The 22,331-nt window shown below is 51.4% G+C and overlaps 1 protein-coding gene across 5 annotated transcripts in view; it reads right to left on the bottom strand.

The window, feature by feature from the left end:
• The window catches only part of bcor (BCL6 corepressor), a 37,043-nt gene that overhangs the window by 13,674 nt on the left and 1,038 nt on the right, over nucleotides 1-22,331 (bottom strand). For 2 of the 5 annotated variants that reach the window (XM_068572587.1, XM_068572583.1), the window contains exons 1-7: nucleotides 19,070-19,878; nucleotides 8,848-8,929; nucleotides 5,440-8,610; nucleotides 3,932-3,988; nucleotides 3,217-3,382; nucleotides 1,875-2,201; nucleotides 486-779 (exon numbers count right to left, since the gene is read on the bottom strand). In XM_068572587.1, coding sequence (XP_068428688.1) covers nucleotides 486-779; nucleotides 1,875-2,201; nucleotides 3,217-3,382; nucleotides 3,932-3,988; nucleotides 5,440-8,610; nucleotides 8,848-8,850 — 4,018 coding nt within the window. In that variant the 5' untranslated portion in view covers nucleotides 8,851-8,929; nucleotides 19,070-19,878. Of the gene's footprint in view, nucleotides 1-485; nucleotides 780-1,874; nucleotides 2,202-3,216; nucleotides 3,383-3,931; nucleotides 3,989-5,439; nucleotides 8,611-8,847; nucleotides 8,930-19,069; nucleotides 19,879-22,331 lie in introns of those variants that run through there. The other 3 variants (XM_068572588.1, XM_068572586.1, XM_068572585.1) reach the window with 2 other exon arrangements.

Here is a 22,331-nt window from a genome sequence, read left to right as displayed (position 1 = left end):
ATGCTCTTTTATTCTCTCTGTCTCATTTTGGGCACTGGAACAAGGAGAAAGCCCTGGTTCTAACACACACACGCACACCCACCCTGAGGGGGTGTGGGGGGAGAATAATCATTGATCACACATAAGTCACGCCTGCCCACACAAATCTCCAACAGTCATTTCCCTCATTCGCACTTTCCTGCTTGCATGAAGCCCGCTGAAGACCAGCTCCACCCCCCCCCCCCCCCACACACACACACAAAAGAGGGAGTGGTGGTGGGGGGTGGAGGGCTCCTCAGGTCCAGTTTGTGATACCCCAGCTTTTCCTCTGTCAAGAGGAAGTATCCTCTACCTTACTTCCTGTCCTCTCCCCAGAAGGCTCACGGGAAATCCCCCACCACCCCAAAGTCAGAAAGTGAAACGTGAGCCAAAGATAGATTTCCGTTACCCTAGATGAACTCGGAGATGCAGCAGGGCGGTTTGCACTGCTGACGGCTCATTCTTACCATTAAGCAGCTTCTCGCAGCCCCACTTCCTGTTGATCTCGGCTCTGTGCGCCGCGGCGGCCCTGTCCTCCGGCTCACCGGGCCGGATCTTGCGTTCCCGCTGGCTTTGGACCGGGGCCAGCAAACGGGGCTGCTGGGGCCACGCCCTCTCCTGTTTGATCAGGGGCCCGTCGGGGGAGGCTGCGCCAGCAGCGGGCTTGCTGAGCCGCAGCCCCTTCAGCTCGATGCAGACCTTGAGCTTCCGAACCTCGTCGTCGTCTTCGTCGTCGTCGGGGCCGGCCTGCTCACGCTCATCTGCAGAGAACAAACGCAGAATTTAGCTTTGTTTGCCATCGCTCATATGGAAGCTTGGATGGAAAAGATTAGATGGAAGAAAACTCTCATCCTTCATTTACAGAAAGGTCATGAAAAACCCAATTAGAGATGCATTGTGGGAAAGCTTGAACCCCTACAGCTTTTATTCAAAGTGTCCGAATAGGTCTTCGCTCCTTCAAAAAGACGGCGCTCTCTGCAGCACACAAAACTATTTATCGTACGCACAGACCTACCGACCCTCTGACAACTGAGCCCAAAGAACAAAGACCATTAATCACGACATTCGTGTGAAGTCCCCCCCCACACCCCCCCCCGAGCCCGATGTCTACCGCGACCGCAGAGAGGCAGCGAGCAGGAAGCGAGACAGATTGCGGAGCAAAAAGGGGAAGAGAAGTCAAGAACCGGGCGGAGACACAAAGCAATAACGACTGGAGAAGCAGAGGGAGAGTTCTCCCCCTTGAAATTCACGGGGGACGGGTATTTGACTCGTCTGCCAGTGCCGGGGAGAGCGAGCACGATACCACATGCCAGAAAAAGAAAAAAGGAAAAAAAGGAAACCCAAACAGATGAAGGAAAAAAAAAAGAAAAAAAGAAAAGGAGATGAAAAGAGCAGCTTTGAAGAGGGTGGGTAAGCGCGGCGGAGGAACGGCAGAGCTGAAAGAGAGAGAGAGAGCGAAAGAGAGAATGGCTGTCCCTCTCCCTCGCTTCTCTCTCGCACTCCGCTCAAAGGCAGGATTAAACACTTCTCTGAGCTGGCTGCCACACAGAGCGAAAGATGGGACAGAGGGTGGTAAGGGGGAAAGAGCGGGGGGGTTGATGGAGCAGGTTGAAGGTGGAATTGATTGGGAAAGAGGAAGCGACAAAAGGAATATAACTTTTTTTTAAGAACGACAGATGAGACAGTGATCAGCATAACACAGGATAAAGGGGAAAGAGTGGGCAGAATTAGAGAGATGCACGGAAAGCAGAAATGAACAGTGGTGGTGAGGCGGAGGAAGGAGGTGGGAGGGGGCGGGGGTTGACAAAAAATGGAAGTTGCACGTGGCCGATGATGCGTGTTCAAGATATTCTTACCCGTAGAAAGCTTGGCTTTTTTCTCCGGGTAGGACACCCTGTCTCCTTCCTCCCACTCCGTGTCCTCCAGCTCGGCCTTGAGGCCGAGCTGGCGTTTCCTGTTGGCTCCGAAGCCGGGGCTGGCCTCATGGTACCCTTTCGCAGGCGTCAAAGTGGGCGGCAAACAATGACCCCCTTCTGGCTCCCTCTTCACCGTCCTGGCCCCGTCGTTCAGCCCGCCTTGGCGGGCCCCCTCTCGAGCCCCGTGACCTGGGGACATGCAGGGCTCGCTCAGGGCCCCGCACCTCTGGAGGACTGGCACTCTGTTGGCGTACGCCGGCCGGACACCTGAGCGAGGCAGAGACAGGAAGGGAGAGGGGTAGGGGAGGGGGGCAACGTGGGCAGGGGAGGGGAACAAGAAAGGAGAGGATGCAAGGGAGACAGACCACCACAAACCAGACAGACAGACGGACGTCAGGGAAACACGGGGAGGGGGCGAGGCAGGGTGGGGGGGTTGACAGAGGGAGAATGCCAGTTAAACAGCAGCCAGCTTTTATTCCGCTTTAAAGACAGGCAGTAAAACTTTGATGGGGTAAAGACTTTTTAATCTGATGTGAGCCGAGCCAACGGGCCGACGGTTCAATGCCGTCGCTCGCACTTCCAGCGAGGAGGCGAGGAAACATCCTGCGCACTCGCTGCACTTGGCGACTCCCATCCCCCCCCCCTCCCCTCTTCACCCCGCCTCCCCCACCCCTCCCCCACGGCATGACCGCACCACGCCCTTCTCACACTGAGCGTGACTTCCCCCCCTCCTCCTCAACTCCCTCTCCGTCTCCCTCTCCGTGCCATAATTAGGCTCACACGTCAGCCGCGGCCTCGCTCCAACACACAGCTGGGCTCCTAGCCAACGCAACTCTCCCTTCTCCCCTTCCTTCCTCCACCCCCCTCTTGCTCTCTTTCCGTTGCGCTCTCCCATCCGCTTTACCCCCCCCCCCCCCATCCTCACTCTCTCTCTCTCTCTCTCACACGCAATCTTTGGCCCTCCTTCCCCCCTCTCGATCGTCTCTTCGCGCAGATAAGCACAAAAGACTTCTTGAAAATAAAACTCCCCCTCTTCTCTCTCGCCGGCTTGGTCGCTCGCGCTGCCTCGCTTGTGTAAGAGTGTGCGTGTGTGTGTGTGTGTGGAAGCGCTTGTCTTTTTTTAGAGTGACCCGGTCTTGCCTCAGCGTTTGCTGCAGTGCATGTGAGCGTGTACGCGCGACTATTGTTTGTGTGTTCCTTTCTGAGCGTTCATTTGCAGAGTGGCTGTGTAAGTGTGTGTGTGCGCGTGCATTACGTGTGTGTGTGGTGCTGGGTTACTCACCCTCCCTCTCTCCCTGCCTGGTGGTGTGTTGGCAGTGTTCCAGCACTCGCTCTCTAAGCTGGCCGTCTGCCAGCTCCCGTCCTGCTGCCGCTGCCGAGGCAGACACGCACACACCGCCGCCCTCCTTCTCCTTCAGCTCCAGCTCCGAGAACCGCATCATTGCCCGCTGTGTGCGCGCACACACACACACACACACACACACACACACGCACACACACACACACACACAAAAATGCAGAGAAAAACCCATGAAACCCACTCATCGTCTGCCCACGCCACACACACACACACACACCTCTCTAAGCCTCAATCTGGCCTCAACAGCTACAGAAGCAAAAAAAATAATTGCGTCAGAAATCACATCGTCTTAAAAAAAAAAAAATCAAAAGAAAAATGCCAAGGAAATTAAACCCACACACACAAAACGCACACAGGACAAAAAGGTAGACAGATAAATCACAGGCATGGCATCAAGACACAGATTAGACTACTGCAGCCACTGAGTCCATGCGCTCTGGGGCTTAAATCCTGGCATCTCCCTTCCTTAAACATAAACATGGCTAGGAAACATATACATCTAAGCCTTGAGGCAGAGAGAGGAGAGGAAAAAGAGGAAAGAAGGGAGTGGGGAGAAAAAGGAATGTGCAGCGATACAGAGTACAAAGGAGACAGAGCCCGTCAGAGGCAGATGTGATAAGAAATGTAAAGAACTGACCTCCCAGTTAGCTGCAGGTTGACTTATATTACTCCCCTCTCGTGATATGACTTCCATCTAAGCAATTAGAATGGGGGGGCTCAATATATCTGTCCATCATTTCATCTTTTTTTATGACTTTGTTACGTTTCTCCACATGTTTCTATTAACACACAATAGGCAGCCACAATCCCACAAAATGACACAATAAAATTAAAGTGACTCAACAGGTCGATTAACGCTGCATCAAAACTATCAAAGAATTTCTGAACTGCATGAGTGACGAATTTGGAAAAAGATAATTGAAACAATATGTTTATTTTGAGCATGATTCATAACGCTGATTCGGTTTGAGAAGTCTGGTTTCTTTTATTTTTTATTTTTTTAAATCCCAAATAGACTTCCACATCACATTTTGTACATGTCCAGAAATAGAGCGTTTGATAGCTTTGTGTTGCAGCTGTGCATTGACAAGCATGACACAGACAAAACCACAGTTTTTTAAGGCGCGTACACAACATAGACAGACATGTGCAACCTATTAGGATATCCGCCTCGGAGCGTGTGGATAATGTAGCATAGGGTTCTAAAAATGAATTGTGTACGAATCAGAATGTTAGGGCATGATGGCCGAGCTTAGGGACGTTACTGTAGTGGTGCGTTTATAGATGTAACGTGATGTGTGTCAGGAGAGAGGGTCTTTTAGCCAACGGGGTGAGGAGAACTATGTCCTTGGACAGCCACCAGGCAGGGCAGCGTAGGCCATGAGGGGGAGGAGGGTTAGGGAAGGATAGCGACTGGCGGGTGGGAGGGGGGTTGGGGGCATGCCTAAGAGGAACCCCAAAGAGGGCAGCTGCTGGTTTTTAAAGCACGCTGCAAGCCCTTCGCTGCCCCTCACCTTGGGGTTAAGCATAGCCAAAGGCAGCGTGAACTGTAAGGATGCCACAGTCACGCTCTGAAACTACAGTACACGGCTCTATAGCACCAGTCAGCACTAACACATGCTTTAGCCCCGAGGCAGTCACACAAGGACAAGCACGTACGGACACACAAACACGCACGCATGGAAATAACCTTTACAATGACTGCTCGCTAATCAACATACAGAGATGGCAGCCCTGGTTAACCTTTGAACTGCTCCCCCCCTGATAGAGGGCCTCAACTGGCCTTACACCAGCTCACTAAGACAATGGAACTGAGGGGAAGGTCAAGCCTATGGCCCGAACAGTGGCATGACAGCATTTATATTATTCTGCACTGTGTTGTTAATGTGGAGTGGGCCAATTTCATGCAGGGTTTGCTCTACAGGCAGTTCTTGATAGCAGCAAGGGAATAAAGACAGTGGCGGTGTATTCCTGAGTGGATGTCAGAACTGAAGGTATGTTTAAAAAGTCTACACACAAGAAACATTGATCATTATGACCTCTTTCAAGCCAACACCAACTTTAGCCCAATATACCCTGTACTGTACACACACACACACACACACACACACACACACACACACACACAAGTGTTAACGGCCTTACCTGCAGGGCTCTCTGTTCACGGCTCAGCTTGCTGGAGTCAGCATACAGCTCAGTGGTAACACATTTAAAGCGGTCGCCAACGTAGCCTGTGGAGTTAGCGATCCTCTTGGCCAGACTGGATCTACGAGAGCCTCTCGGTGACGTCAGGCTATCTTCGTAGTCGTCGTCATCGTCATAATCCCCTTCTCCTTGAGACTCCCCGAGGTCAACAATGCTGTCTTCTTTTTCAGTCTCCCCCTCACAGGCCCTCTCCTCCTTCACCACATCGGTGCAGTGCTGAGAGAAGTGTAGAGCTCGGCAATCTCTGTCTCGTTTGTCTTTTCCAGAGCTGCGCTCTCCAGATGTGCGGGCACAGTGCAAGGTGCTCTGGTCTTGGTCGTCGGGATCTGGGCTAGGGCTCCGCACCTCAGGGCTCTCGGCTTGGGCGAACTGCCCTGGAGAAGTTGGGGATGTGCTGGAGGTAACCCCGGGACAGCCCGTGTCCTGAAGAGCCTTTGGTTTCCCAAAGGGAGTTTCTGGCTGTCTATCAGTGTGATTGGACTTCAGGGTTGGGCTGTGTCCGGAGTGGATGGGATAAGGATGGGAAAGGCGATGTTGGTGTTTTGGCTCGTACTCAGTCTTTGTCAGATTTTGGTTACTATGACAACATTCATTTTGGTTAACCTTGCTGCTGGTCTCAGCAGAGGGCTGTTTGTAGACTGTTGGGGTAGACTCAATATCTGTGTCTGAGTGTACAAGGTCAATGCAGACAATCTTTTCTCTGGATGTTACAAAAGAAGAGGGGGGCTTGCTTTGATTGCCACCGTGTCCTTGTGCTCCTGCTTCTCTATCAGACTTAATTTGGCTTCCATCGCCCATCTCTTTCCCAATGCTGTGATCTCTGTGGCCCCCAGATTCTTCGGCAAACCCCCGGGATTTCTCCTGTCCCCGGGGCTTCAAGGTTGCATCTCCCCTTTCTGCCAGCTTGTCTGAGTGTGTTTGCATCAGGGGATGGGCCATCTCCTGTGAGTTATAAGTGAGGTATTCCCCTCCTGGACAAGGTGGGAGGTTGTGGTAGGGTAAAGGGTGTTTTGCTGCCAAGTGGGTTGGGTAAAGGCTGTTGCTGCCCAGCAATACTGGGTGAGGGTAGACTGGGCCTTTCCCTGCAATTGGCAGGGAGTGTAGCGCCATGCCATCGGGGATGGGGTAGTGCAGGTATCTATTGGCATAGGCCAAACTGTGGTTCAGGTAAGCGTCACTTTGAGGAAGGTAAAGGTGCCCAGGGGTGTGACCATTTTCTAAACAGGGCCTCTTGTATGATGACAGTTCTGGAGTCGTTTCACCTCTCTTAGTGGTGTGGGAGGACTTCTCTGTTCCCTCTCTGTGGTGGCTTGGATGTTCTGAATGGCCAGGGCTGTGTTTTACCCACTCGCCATTGGGTTTGGGAGAAAGAGCCCTGGAGCTGACCATAGAGGAGTGTTGAGTGGAGGACACATTATGGTTGGGCTCCCCTGTCCTTGGACACGATGAGCTACGTTGCTGAGGAAGTACTCTCTCCAGACCCTTGTGTTTGATGACAGAGGGTGAGGAGCCTTTGGCTTGAGAAAGGCCCAGGTCTGTGTTAGGCCTTGGGGAGGGGGGCAAGCCTGGTGTGTGCTGTGTACGGGATGGAGATGGGCTCGGTACAACCCAGGAGGAGTGTAAAGTGCTTATCATTTCTGGCCTTTCTGGGACCTTTGAAGAAGTGCTGCTGACCACAGAGTGTGGATGGGAGGAAGGAGAGAGTGAAAGGTTTTTGTCCTTTATGAGCTCTCGGCTTGGGGGCAGTCCATAACGTGCCCCAGATGCTAAAGAGTCCATCTTAACTGGGAATCCATTGGGAGGTAACCCAAACTCCAGCATTCTTCCAGACAAATCCAAGGGCTTCTCTACCGAGTCTTTGGTTGCTTGGGGTTGATGAGCTGGCCTCTCAAAATTGGGTTTGGAGGGCGACCTGCTGGGTCTCCTCTCAACCCCTGCATTTCTGTGCTCAGGTGCCCCATCTCTTGGCCTAGATTTATGGGGGCTGGGTCGGGCAGGAGAGGGCTGCTCTGATGCCATGCTGCTTACAGAGAATGGATGAGGAATGGACTGCGTGGATGAGGATGAGGCAGATATTGAAGAGGCAGAGGAGGTGGGTGGGTGTCCTATTCTAGCAACTGGGCGTTGTAAATCCAGCGAGTTGTCAATAAGGGCAGAAGCAGGGGGAGGCTGGGGAAGGCGAGAAGATGCATGAGGAGAAGAATCATTAGGCAGACTATTATTATTCCCACTATTGGTGGCATTAGTGTTAGAGTTACTGGTATTATTGTTGTTGCTAGAGCCCTTCCTAGAGGGAGGTCTGCCTGGTCTGCTGTTCCTGCTAGGAGACCGGTCCCTGTCTATGGCAGCCTGATGATGCTGAGCATGAGGGGATGGTTGGTGAAGCTGCTGTGCAAACTGAGGCGCAACACCAAGCCCCTTGTCCTGGCAGTGGACCATGGATGTGGGGGCGACTGTCACTGTAGGAATCCTCATAGGTGGTGCCACCAAAGGAGAAGAGATGGGGGAAGAAGGATAGGGGGGCATATAGTAGAGCCTCTCAGCAGCGGACACGGCAGCAGCAGGGTTAACATTGCCCCCCTGGGATGCACACAGAGACGGGTATGCCAGGTGCTGGGCAAGATAGGGGTTGGGTTGACTGAGCAAGGAGGCTTTGTACATGTTTAAAGCCGCATACTTGGATGTGTCCATAAAGGGATACATGCTGGCTTCAGGGTAGGGGCTGAGCCAAGGCAGGCGGAGATAGCTGCCACCAGCGCCTGCCAAGGCCAGTTCCGATGCCTTTTCTCCAGGCCCTACTCTGCGTTCCAAGCCTAGACCTTCAGCTCCATGAACCAGCACAGGCTTGTGGAGTCCTGGACTGCCCTTGTACAGTCCCAGGTATCCATTAGACGGTTTACGACTGTCCAAGGGGCCATCGGGCTTGTAGATGAGCTCTGGGAGACCATCCCTGTTATAAGTGAGGGGGAGGGAGGTCGTCTCTCGGCTCTTCTCCACTGGCAATGCTCTGATGCCCGGGTATACAACCCCACCATGGAGACGAAGACCTTCATGCATCAAAGTGCCTCGGTCCAGCCCCATTGCTGCCAGGGGCGTCAACCTTGCATCCACCTGAGTCAAAAAGGGATGCCAGAGAAGTAAATGTGATTCAGATCCTTCAAACGAACATTTGGAAAATATCACACTGATAGCACGAACTATGAAACAATTACTGCAAAAACACACAACAAAATGGCTTAATGTTCTAGGTTTGTTGCGTGCATGCACATAGTGAATCAGACCAAATGGTTGTTTCCAGGTAATAATGACTAACGCAACCAATGAGTGTAAACGAGTACGGGGACTTGCCATGTTTCGTGTGATGTGGTTCCCTTGTCTTAGTTCCAGGTTGGTTTGCGTCTCAGCATCGACATCACGAACAGATGTTGCCCTGTGGAGATGAGCAAACAGATAGCAGTCAGTGTCTTGGCTCTGACACACACACACACACACACACACACACACACACACACACACACACACACACACACACACAGCTTTGTTGTAACCCCACTGCCAAAAGAATTGACAGGGTAAAAATGTCGGTGCATACAATTTCCTGAACAGAAATTAGAATTAAAAAAATAAAGATTGCAACTTCATTAATTTCTGGGTTAACATTTAGATTACGAGCGGAAAGAAAGGAAAGGTAACAGCATTGTAAGCCAGCCACACACACACACACACACACAAGATGAAAGCACTGTGTGGGCTCCCCTCCGTCAACACCCCTCAGCCACCCCCCTCCCCTTCCCTGACCCCCATCCTGCCCACCCCGTGGGCTAGGCGTGCATTGTGGGGCTGCGTCTATTCAGTCACGTTCCCCACACACTGGTTTTTCCGTGCCCTCTCTGACCCTCTCTCCCGGCTGCCTCAGCCAGCGGAGCGAGGGAAGATTATACATCAGAGACCACTTCGGTGGGAGACCATTTGCCGCCCGCCAACGCAGAGCCATGGATCAACAAACTCTCACACCAAAGAAAACGCTCAGAAGTACGCAAGAGGGAAGGAGACAACGGTGTCGAATTTACATGAATACATAGATTCAGTTTGAAAAGCAACAACGTCAGGAGAAATGGTGACTCAGAGGTTGTTGTTTTTTATCACAAGAGAAATTACTAAAAAAAACAATATAATAAAAAAATAGGATTCTTTGGTGTGAACTGTAGGTGTGTCTTATTTATGAACGTTTTGTGCATATTTAAATTTCTTTAAAGCACTGGAGCAGTTATTCTATGTTAAAGAGATATTGAATAAACCACAAGATCGTTATCAGTTATTCATTAGTGCAACATTTTAGGAGATTTAATAATTGCTCTCTGACATTTAATCTGTTGCTTATATCAGCGGGGTGCCGATCTGGGCTGGATCTTACAACTTTATTAGATTAAAAGATACAAAAATAGGTCTTACCAGGACTAAATGCAATGCTGGGTAAGTAGATAAACCTAATGGTTTTGTTTTCTTAAAGAATGTATATTCACACAATTCCTCCAATGTCTTTAAGTAGCACAACTTTGTCTGAGTGTACTTCCAAAGAAATTAATTATGAATTGTATGTTATGGTGTTAGTTTAGAAATCTACTTTGTGCCAATAGTTTGTATTACTGGGCGAAGGATATCACATTGAAAAACCACGCATTTTTTTAATAAAAAATGGTTGTCCAAATGACAACACGGAGATCACTGAACACTTGTGAGTCTGAGTGGCTTCTTAATACCATCAAAGTGATCTAGCTAAATTCAAGAGGCCGTTTCAAAACCCTCAAACTGGTAAAAAAAAATAAATAATTAAAAAACAAGGAAAAGGTAAAATGACTGCTCCCACATTGCAGATTGTATTTGAACCAGAATATGTATGTTTTCATTGATAACTGCCTGAAAAACAGTTGGTGTAGGAATGAAGTGTGTGTGTGTGTGGAGGGGAGGGGGGGCTCGGCCTTTAAATAGTAAAAGTGAATCCCCGGCGGTGCTGAGAGCAGCAGGGAAACTTGGCTCCTCGATCATGGCAGAGAAACGCCCCTGAGCCTCGCTGCGGCGCCGCTGGCACGCCACTTTTATTGCCGTGACCCCGGGGCCCATTAATCAGCCTGTTGCAGGGCCCCTCGGCGCAGCTCCTCCCTGCCCCAGCGCGCCCATCCCCCAACAGCTCCCCGAGGCCACAGTCCTGCTCCCATAACAGACGCATCTGACGGAACTGAAAACCGTGTGCGTGCTTGGGTTAACGAAAGAAAAAAAGAGAAAAAAAGCCACAGTGTAGATAGGACTGTGCGTGCAGCCACGTGAAGGCTGGATTTGTGTTACACAGATAACCGTTGAGAAACAACACCAGTCCCGTTGCTCGTATTTCCTGGAGCGTCACATGCAGCTCTCACACACAAAGCTTCTCCTCTTGCAGAGAACAAGTCTGCGCTCCACGAGACCAAATGTGATAATGAAAAAAAATAAGCCTCTTAAACAAACGCAGATAGTCAATGACACGCTGCCTTTCTGGACGTTTCCGTTTAACCTAAGCGCAACCTTCACCGCCTTAATGAAATATCTGTCCTCGACATACAGCCTGCGTCTGGCTGCTTTTCCAGAACGAAAGAAAGAAAGAGAAAGAGAGAGAGAAAGAGCGAGAGAGCGGTCTGTCCTTTCAGGTCCGTAAAACAAAAAAGACAGTCGGCTGTCTTACGGCCTGTCATTACTTCACAACGTGCACACGGTGCCGATGACCGAGTGGGTTTGCGCGGCCCCGCCTGTCGTTTCCATGGTATGAATATCCCGTACAGAGGAGATGAGGCCGCGGGCCTCAAGGTCACGACCCAGCGCTGCTCAGCCCGCGGGGAAGAGCCTCGATACGACGGCCTGCATGGAGCTTCTGAGCTCTACACTCTTACACATGTTTTTTTTTGGATTTAGAAAATAGTTTAAACTCTTTAAAATTACGCAAAAAAGGGCGTGGGGGAAAGCGTAAAATGCGGGACACATTTAATGGGAAATGGGTGCACAATAATATCCTGTAGAGCAGAGGGAACATCGTGAACGGGTTTCTGATTTCCCAAATTACATCTTTTTCGATAATCGTTCAAACATGAAGAGAAAAATAATGGAACTATGACGGGTATTTGGATATATATTTCATGATACAAAATGCATGTTGTTGTTTTTTTCCGATTTGTGATGAAGTGCATTACGGACTTTATTACACATTTGTAAAAAAATAAATAAAAGGACTTTCGTTACGTTGCAACTGTCGTCCCCGACACAACAGCACAAATAGGGAAATGGGCTCCTTTAGTCATCAGCGCCGAGTAGCTCAAGTCAAACACATGGTAAGTGTTATTATACGTTTGGTCCGCTAGTCTGAGTCCGGTCCAAATGACACGAGACACTATACATAACATGATGGGCAACCATCTGGAAAGCATTGGCGGCGCGCAGTGATTAACACAAAAGATAGCACAGGTTAAAGATGAATACATAACGATAATAACCCTCCCACCACCTTACCATCGGGGTGAGGGGTTCCTTCCGGCTGCCAGCGGAAGCTCCTCACAAGCAGCACGTCAATCGACAGCGTTTAGTGAACAATTCTCTAAACACTCAGAGGATCTATTAAACATTGAAGTAGCAATTGTCAAGTCATTATTTTCCTTTTAACCTGAAAATTCTGTTCGGGGAGGTGGATGAATGTGCACTGAACATGGTGTTCATGTAACATTCAACGCGCCGTGAAGGAGAGGCTTCCCGCCACATCACAGCTCGTGTTTAGAATTTCACTGAGGTCTGAATATATATATATATATATATATATATATATATATATATATATATATATATATATATATATATATGTTGTCGCCTGAGAGTATTCTGGGATGAAATTCTCCCAAAATGTCACGTATGAGTGGAGGGAGGGAGCTAGGAAAGGAGGAAAAGGCAGTGTTGACGCTCATCCCCGCTGCTAAGAATAGTTTGCGCAACAAACAACTCCCGACGGCCGCCCGATCCATCACAGTGGTCGGCAGCAGGAGGGAGGAGGAGGAAGAGGGGAGGGGGGGAGGAGGAAGGGGGGTCAGCGGTCGGCGCTGCGTTTATAAACCAGACCGCTGGAGCGGAGCCCCGACTCGCACCATTAACCAGAAAACCACCGGGCGTTTTTGGCGGAACCTATAGCTCTGCATTCCCGTATTGTCCGCCTCCCCCCCCCTCCTCCAACCTCCACACACACCCCTCCCCGTCTTCCTTTCTGGGAGGGAGGAAGAGCAAAAACAAGGGCAGACGGAAAGACTGATAGAAAAAAAGAGAGGGAGGGCGAGAGCGAGAAAGAGAGAGAAAAAAACAAACTCGCTTCCCCCTCTTTTTCCCTCGCTTCCTGTTTCTGACGACAATTACTTGAACTCTGCGTGACCCGCGGCGCATGCACGCACCGCCACCACTCATCGTTTCCTCCTGGACTGAGGCCTCTATTACCCATGCTATGTGCGTGCCTGCGTGCGTGCGCGCGCTTGGAGGAGACTGAGGGCGGACGGCGGCGCTGGGGAGGTGCATGCTTATATCGCCAGCAGCAGCAGCAGCAGCAGCAGCTTCCGCTCTCTTTTACAAGTTAATAACCAACTAGAAACGCAGATCCACATTTTAAGAACCCATAGGGCCATCAATCATTCATAAACACCTCGTGCGTTGGCTAATCTGTTCGGGTAGTAAAACGGGGGACCGGGCACGTGGTCTCGCCGTGTAGCGGCGGCCCTCGCGCTCTTTGTCCCTGGAGCTTTGCCAGGCTCTCTGAAGCGCAGAGCTCCGTTCAGCTCGAAAAAAATGCAGTGTGACGCAGGATAATCTCCGCAGCGACGGGGGTGGGGTGGGCATAAACAGGGATTAAATGTGGACGCGCGCACACACACACACACACACACACCCGCGAGGCTGCCGTGTTTGTGTGCCAAAAAACGAAAGGAATTCTGCGCACACTGCCGGTGAACAAAATAGAAATCAGCGGGAACAAATGCAAGAAAACATATTAAGCTCGAACCAAAACTACAACCTGACTACTAAATACACAGCCGCGAGGCCTCCTCTCACCAGAGAGAAAGGGAAGGGGAAAGAGAAAGAGAGAGATAGAACGCGTGCCCAATTTTAATTGTTATTGATCATCGGGCTGACGTGTGCCAAATGGCCCCATTGATCATTTCGATGTAGACTCGGAGTCCAGATATGGGAAGTCGACGCACTGCCTCTCGGCCTACTTTCGGACACAACAGGAGCGCGCGGACAGCGCGGAGGCAGCGCGAAGAACCGCCGCGAGGAGCCGCGGGGAGCGCGCCGCTGGTGGAGCGGCGCTGGAGGGAGCCGGCGGCGTCTCTTCAGCTGTCACATTATTAGCAGCAGAGCTGTAAACAAGGGGGCCCCTCGGTCCTCCCCGGGCCGCTGCACAGCCGCATGCAGGTCGGTGCACGGTTCAATCCCCCTCCCCCCTCCAACCGCCCTCGGCAGCACGGCCGTCCACAACGTCACCATTGTAAGCCCCCCCCCCCCCCCTCCCTCTTCCCGTGCTGTCACTGGGGCCCGGGCGGCGGCCGCTCAACTGGCTCTATTCATCCCGGGCCAAATAGGGACTAAATGGCTCTTTATGCATCCAAAGGACCCGATTGTAATGGGGACGCGCGGGCCCGCATTTACCGGAGGTTTCTTGACTTTCCTTTGAAATGCCGGCGCTGCTTTCATGTGTTGGATGTAAGCACATTACGCTAAAGGATCCCCCCCCCCCCTCCATGACACCCCGATATCGCCCCCCCCCCCCTCCGCCCCATATAGGATGAAAGCTGCAGCTTAATTATTGGCGCTGCGTACAGACGCACACAGAGCGTCAGATTAAACAGGTGCCGAGTCAGCGTGAGGTAAACCGACCCGCCACACCTGTGACACGGCCTAGATTTGGGGGCTTTTAAAAAGGCCACGCTCGTTATAGGGGACATGAGGAAATGAGGCTACGTGTGAGGCATAGCTCAGAAGTTAAAAATAGAAGTTTAGTCTTTTCTTTAAAAAAAAAGAACTTCAGGCGTTTATTCGAGCCGATCCGCGCTTTGAAGTCGTGTCACGTGATAAACTCGTATCCCCTCACCCTGCGGAGCGGCTGTGGGGATTGCGTCACCCAGATAGATAGATAGATGGATGCCCGAGGCGCCAACGTATAAAAAACAAACGCGGAGGCCTGATCAAGACTCAGCCTGCAGAGGCTCAAGAGGAGGGAGGTGATGCGTGTCATCATTACTCCGCTGCTAAATCAATCTCCCGACGGGCCAGAGCGAGGTCGGTCAACTAAACACAATCCGGGAGATTTAGATCTTTAACTACATTCCCTGAAAAAAAAAAAAAAAAAAAACTAAATGTCGCTCCTGAAGACACGATTATCACAAAATTAAAGCACTTAACGTTTGGCTTGAATTCCTATCCGAAATACATTTTTTGTAATATGCCAGACACGTGTTAAGAGAGGCGGATAACGTGGGATGGGTGCTCTCTGGGGCCGTAATGACAGCCTCTGTGCCGGCGGAACAGCGCTGGGGGGGCCGACACATCTCTGCGGGGAAGTGATCCGTGATCCGTGCTCCAGACCTCGCCGAAACAAAAAGCTTTGTGAAGCGCCGAGAGAGCGAGAGGGGAGGAGGAGGAGGAGGAGGGAGGAAGGAGGAGGGGAGGAGGGAGAGGAGTGTGTGAGGTGGGGGTTGGGAGGGGGGGGGGGGGGACAGCTCTCCCGTTTCATCGCGAGGTCCCGGGAGGCCAGCACGGAGCATAGCTTCAATCAAACCGTGACGTCTCCTCCGGGAGCGGCGCAGCGCCTGGAAAACCGATCTCTCCTCGGCTCTCTGCCGTGCCTCCGCTTTTTGTTCACACGCACCTCGCCTCAGCAGCGAGCAGCGCCGGCAGCGACGAGACTGTTGTTTTATATCCAGGCGAGAGCGAGAGAGAGAGAGAGAGAGAGAGAGAGAGAGAGAGAGAGAGAGAGAGAGAGAGAGAGAGAGAGAGAGAGAGAGAGAGAGGGGAGGGGGGGCGGGGGAGAGAGAGAGCGAGAGAAAAAAACAAGCGCGAACACAATAAGACAGACCTCATGTCTCCGGCTGGATATAAACAGAACACGGGCGTTTCTTTTTCTTTGTGTTTTTTACGCTTTTCTGCGCATTTCCCGGCACGTTAGACTGGGGTTTGATATGCTAAAGTGCTCCCGTGGTTTTATTGACGCGCGTTCTGTCCGTGCGCGGCATTCCCCGCGTGCTCCTTATTGATTCCAGAGAAAGCAACGCGGACCAAACAGCGGGTTAATGGGTTTAAAAATGGAGGTGGCGCGGTTGTCCCTATACGCCGACCCCCCCCCCCCCCCCCGCACACACACATCACTCAGCATGACAATATGGCCCAGCAGGCACGAGGTTTGGTGATACCTTCAGGGACACAGACCAACACTTTTGAGTGTCCGCCGAGGCGAGGTTGTTTCTGCTTATTTCTCATGAAAGCAATTTCCTATCAAATAAATGAATAGATGAACTACTTTGTTCGGAGACCGTCCTTGACCCCGCACACGTTGAATGCGCCCGCGCCATAAGACATAGAATATTATTTTTTGGGACGACGTGTAAAGAAAGCCACCTCGCATGAAAAGGAAGGGGAGCGGAACTCCAGTGTGTCAGTCTATAATCATAATAATAATGATGATGATAATAATAATAATACTAATAATAATAATAACGGCGCAACATCCCCGCCTCTGAGCGGGCTGTGAGAGGCCCTCCCCGCGCTGTGTGCAACACCTGGGAGATAGATCAGCCCCACGCCGACTGCTCAGCGCGCAGTGGAAAAATGATGCGCGAAAACGGTCCGCCGCGTAGGCCTTTCAGCGCTATAAATAAACTCGGCCCACACTAAATGTGAAGCGTTTGTTTTACGCGTTCCACAACACGCGCCGCTCGGAGGAAACGGGCACGGCTACCAACGGAATAGATCAGATATGGCAGTTTGAAAAGGCAAGAGTCATGAACATGCCTGTTTCGTCGCTGTGAAAGGTTGTGGGTCCTTGAGAGAGAGAGAGAGAAATAGAAAGGAGAGAGACAGACAAGTCTGAAGGCGAAGAAACGAGAGTATTCTCATGGTAAAACTGCTTCAATTCGTGGTTGTTGGAGACATTCCCAAGACAGAAATCAAGATAAAGAAACATAAAAACACCATTGTAGCAGGACTGGAACCTATAGCCATGCCTTCATTCTGCGGCGGGTCAGAAAGAAGTCCCTCTGTCCCCATTTTCTCCACCAAAACCTAAACCAAACTCGGAAGGAACCAGCGGAGCGGAGTGCGTCGTCGCAGCGGAACCGCGTGTCATTTGGACAATTTGGTAAATATTTAGCAGCCCGGTTTCATGGATCACTTCGTAATCCTCAAAATAGAAATCCTCATTCCCCCCGCTGATTTGATATTCTCTTAAAACTAGCAGATCTAATTCCACGTCAGGCCGCGACTAGAGTCCTTCCTTCCGCCAGCCACGGCGAGCTGGAGCTCGCCGTGCCAACGGGGACAATACATTCAAAACACAATTAAGCTTTTATTCTGCTTAAAATCCCCCTGAAGTACAGCCTCCACCCCCACCACTTAATCCCTCCCGCTCTGCTCCCAACGAGAAAAAAAGGTCCTAAACACGAGGTCGTGCTCTTCAGCCCGCTCAAGCGTCAGCCGATGGCGTCATGAGCGACCCTGCGCGGGGCGGACCCTCTAACGCGGATCGGCTGCCGGGGCGGTCTTTATGGCCGCTTCCCTCACTAAGCTCGTCAATGAGCTGGAGCCAGCCGATATGAGGCACATCGATCGTCCTAAGAGAGCGTCCCCTAATTAGTGCCTGTGTGGCTGCAGGACAGGCGGCAGGCGCGGCGGCGCGGGGAATAAAACAACAACAACAACAACAAAACTCCGCGACGAGAGACGTTCTCTCGATGCGGCGGGAAGTGCGGACCTGACAAAGTCGTTAGGAGACAAACGTCCCGGTTAAATGCCGCTCTGCAGGTCGTGTAACGCGGGCGGTACGCAGCCCCGCAGAGGAGCAAGAGGAAAAGACGGTTCAGTTTGGAACACGTCCAACGCGCCTTGCAGCACTTATTTCAATTACACGTCAACTTTATAAGACGTGGTTCGTCTGCCGCCCACAAACTGGTGCAGCGGAGTGTGTGTGTGTTTGTGTGTGTGTGTGCGTGTGTGTGTGTGTGAAGGGGGGGGGGGGGGGCTAAAGTTGACAGTGGGGGAAGTAGTTGGATTAAAGGAGAATTGCAAAACTGATTTACATTCATGAATAAATTAACATGAGGCACTTTTTAGAAAAACTATTTGCCTGCTTAGCTCAAGGAGTCTTGTGGGGACGGGGTGGGGCACAAGACAGCAGCGCGGGGTGTGTGTGTGTGTGGGGGGGGTCTCTGTGGCTGGATCCTCGCGTGCGCAAAGGACATTCCCTCGCAAGACTGCGCACAAGAGTGTAAAACAACATACCGCAGCGCAAAGTCATAGCAGAGAACACCTGCAAGACACGAAGTGCGTGTGTGTGCGCGTATGTGTGCCGTGTGCAGAGCGGTTTTCATCAAGTAGACAGCCCCCCCCCCCCCCCCCCCCCAACCCCTCCACACTACCTTTGGGACCGATGAGACAACTGATCAACGTCCATTCTGTCAAACAAAGTTCCCCCCACCCCCATCCACGAACACACACACAAACACACACAAAGCTGCCAAGCCAACACGCGCGCGCGCACACACCGCGGGGATGCCCTCCAACTGAACTGAACCGTGAATAAATGAGAGCAGCGCCGCTCGCTTCCGTTGGCAGGGCGAGGCTGGATTCCGTAACCTTGTTTAGCGCAGAAGCTCCGTGTGCGCGCAGGCACGCGCGCGCGTACACACACACACACACACAGTCGTCCCACAGGCTCTCTCACGCACTTCGGCACTAAAACGGAGTGCGAAAAGCCGGAATGTTCACCACCGAGGAGGACGGCGCCACTTTCAAGTCCGCTAATCTCCGGGACGTCCTTCTCACCTCCCTCTGGCTGACAGGGCAGTTGTAAAAAAAAGAAGAAAAGAGGCCAAGCTCACGGTCGGATCATTACGTGTGTGTGTGTGTGTGTGTGTGTGTGTGTGTGTGTGTGTGTGTGTGTGTGTGTGTGTGTGTGCGCGCGCTTGCGCGTGTTATTTATCAACCACATGCCACTGCCCCGCCGAAACGCACAAAGACCACCCTATGCGCTATTCTTAGAAGTGGCCGATCCTCTCCCGGTCTCTGCGCACAGCACCGGGCTGTCGCGTTCAGACCCAGCCCGACAAGAAGACACTCATTCATTTTGAACGCACAGTACGTGTAGAAAACTAGTTAAACACGGAATTTTTAAAAAAGCACATTTAGCTATTGTGGCGGCTTACAGTTTGAATCACTCAGAGCAGTGAAGTGCGTTCCGTCCTCATTCGGGAGGTTTTCACATCGCCAAAGGAAACACGTTCGGGTTTGTCATTGATTGCCTCACCTGGTTAATTGGGTGCTAGTTCCAGCCGTCGTCCGCAACCCCAACTCACGCCTTTTTCCTGTCGTTTTGACACCCACCCCCCCCCCACGCCAAGTTAACTGGGAGGACAGCGATCCGTGTGCGCACAGAGAGCAGCCCGGTCACGGTCCCGTCCGCTCGAGACACGCAATCCCGGTCAAAGAAAAAAAAACACACACACAACTACAAAAAGAGTGTCTAACAGGTTATCCACTTGTCACAAGACCAAACAAGTCTCACGAATAAAAGCTCTCGGTCCTTATTCTATTGTCTCCGGGCAACTCTCATCCGTTACCCGATATTTCAAGCGGACTTTTTTGCTGCTGCAAATGTCACTTGGGTTGCCATAAAGCGACACACAAAAAAAGAAGATCCTGCGCGGAGGGGAAAACAAACGTCAGAGTGTAGAGAAATCCACCCCAAAAGGTCCGGTGAGGTCCGGCAGAGCGACGCGCCGTGCGGCCCGGGCTCCCCGCAGGATACAGGTGGCGAGGTCGGCGGACTCGCGGAGAAATTAATTCAGCTCGGCCGTACCTCGCAGCAGCGCCATGTTGGGTTTCAGCGGAGCACGCCGTCCTCGAAAAAGCCCCCTTTTCTCCCGCTCTCCGTCACTCCATGTCCTCTTCCGACAACCGAATATCCGAGTCTCGGGAGCTTTTTCTGAAGGTTAGTCCGTGTGGTCCCGAGGAGCGGACAGGGAACAGCAGCGGGTTCCAGAGCGGGGACGCGCGGAGCCGTACGGGGAGTGCCGCACAGAATGGATGAACGCTGCCGAGACCGAGCGACTCGCTCCACTCCCACTCGCGCAGACTCTACCCAGAAGGCCAGTCGGGAGACCGCAATTACCATAAGCCTCCAGCGCACGGCACTGGCTGCGCGCGCACGCACACACAGCGCGAGGCACACACAGAAAAACACGCGTGCACACGCGGGCACACACACAGACGGAGGCACACCGACACACACGCAGAGACACGGCGCACGCACGCACACACACACACGCACACACACACACACACACACACACACACACACACACACACACAAGCTCCGCTGAAACTCCAAAACAGGAATAGGCGAGGTTTAAACCGCAGAAATAAGGCAGAAAATAAAGGAAATGTGATATACAGACAAATAAATCGTAATACATCGTAATAATAAAACAAAATGTATATTATATATATTTTTATTTTTTTAAGGAAACAAATATATTTGACAAGAGGGAAAGTGTGCGAATCCAAAAGTGATGTTGACCGACACACACACACACACACACACACACACACACACACACACACACACACACACACACACACACACACCACATGTTCCATTTAAAATAAACAGTTTGCAATAAATTGAGTTAGGTGATGGACGACGAGTATCCTGTGTGCTCATTAAGGACAATAACGAGTGTTTTAATCACGACATTTGATCGAAATAGATTTTTACAAAATAGACAAAGAGTGCAAATACAAATGAAATGTCGCTTCCGCTTTTTTGTTTTTTTTTCTCTCCAAACTAACAGATAAGGTGAATCTGGAAGCACGAGGCACAAGAGGCGGAGAGGGGGGGGGAGAGGGGAGAGGGGCTCAAGGCTGGGGCACATCTGTTAAGGCTCCCATGTCAAGTGAGGAGGAGGAGGGAGGCTATGAATATCAAGCCTGAGGTGTGTGTGCATCATGTGCCTGCGTGTGTCTCTCTCTCTCGCTGTGTGTGCGCGCACGCGCTGTGCGTGTATGTGTGTGCGTGGAGGAGAGCAGAGAGAAAAGCCAGCAGACAGACACCACAGAAGCAGAGTAGGAGTAGGAAAAGAGAGGGGAACTTGGAAATGGAAGGTCTGGCTGCGTTCGCCACAGCTGCTGAAAGTAGGAGTTAAACCAGACGGTCATGCACAAACAAACACAAAGCTCGCAAAGCACTCACACATGCACGCGTTCAAACGCGAAGTTCACCTTAAAGGGGGCGAGGAGGCGAGGAGGAGGAGGAGGAGGAGAAGAAGGGTCCGTGAGATGAGAGGAGAGGGAGGGGGGGTTGCGGCACGGAGCTCTCTCTCTCTCTCGCTCGCTCGCTCGCTCGCTCTCATATAAAAGCCTTTCTTCAAGCTTTAATTAAATCAGGGTGAGTTCTGGGCGTCCTCGCGCCCCTCGGCCCCGCCGCTCCTCTATACTTCTCATAACTGGGATTTATCCACTATGACTGCGTGCAGCCAGTGAAGCACGAGGCAGCCCGGCCTCCGCGTGCACGCGAAGACGCGTTTGCGCGTGAAGAGGACGCGAACTCACGCGCAGGTTCAGGTTTCCTCGGCGCTGAAATGCCTGTCGATGGATAGTCGCTTAAGCATTTCTCTTTCGTTTGGATTGAGACTCACATACTGTGCTTGTTTGGGCAACTAAAAGAGCATTAAAGCATGTCGTGTTTAATGCTTCATCCTAAAGATCTTACTTGTTATAGTAAAGCTGCGTTCTGACTAAACAGTCTTGTTTGTTTGAGTTGTCTGCCAACAGAGAGGGCAAACAAACAAACAAACAGGGTCATCTGGCAAAGAGAAAAAAGTGAAACCTCCTCAACTGTTGCTCCATCCGATCAGTCTTTTGGATCAGATCTCAGAGGCTGAACTCGTGAATGCGGGTTGACGGCAGCAGCTGCGCTCTGTCCGTCGGCGTGGTTTGAGAGGAGTGATCGAATTTTCCTGCCACGCGGCCTCGCGGACCGGCCTCGGGGCCTCGGGGCGATGTTCTCCAAAAGCTGCAGTACTTCTCCCCAAGCAGCAGTCAGACACAAAGAGAGGCGTATTCAGATGCGTCTGCTCTAGATGTGTTTTTGAAAAAGAGTTCAGTTTAGAGAGACATATGTTGAGGTCGCCTGCTGAAGTGGACATACTGGGATTCAGTGGACTTCTCTTCTCGGGCTTTGGGACGGTTACGTCACCAGATATTTAAAAAACTGAACTTGCCTTGGAACACCAACAGAGTCTTACTGCCACATACCATTTCATATTCCCTCGCAGGGATGTGGCTTTGCTTTGCTCCTCCATGCATAATAGTTTAGAGACGCACCTGTACCGATATCGGGTCCCATGCTGACTCGAATAGCTGGATCGGTACCGGATACCGTTATTTTGACACCTAACAATTCAGTACATGTATATATAGATGTATTTCTGATGTTGCTGTACGCATCAATGAATAATCCCATTCACTTTCTCACACTTCGACACATACGACCTAATAATACAACACTT

This window comes from Clinocottus analis, unplaced genomic scaffold (genome assembly GCF_023055335.1).
Source record: "Clinocottus analis isolate CAN_PGR_092001 unplaced genomic scaffold, fCliAna1.0.p SCAF_12, whole genome shotgun sequence".
In the NCBI taxonomy this organism is placed as follows: domain Eukaryota; kingdom Metazoa; phylum Chordata; class Actinopteri; order Perciformes; family Cottidae; genus Clinocottus; species Clinocottus analis.
Note: the sequence above shows the minus strand (reverse complement) of the source record. Positions and strands in the feature narration are given on the sequence as shown.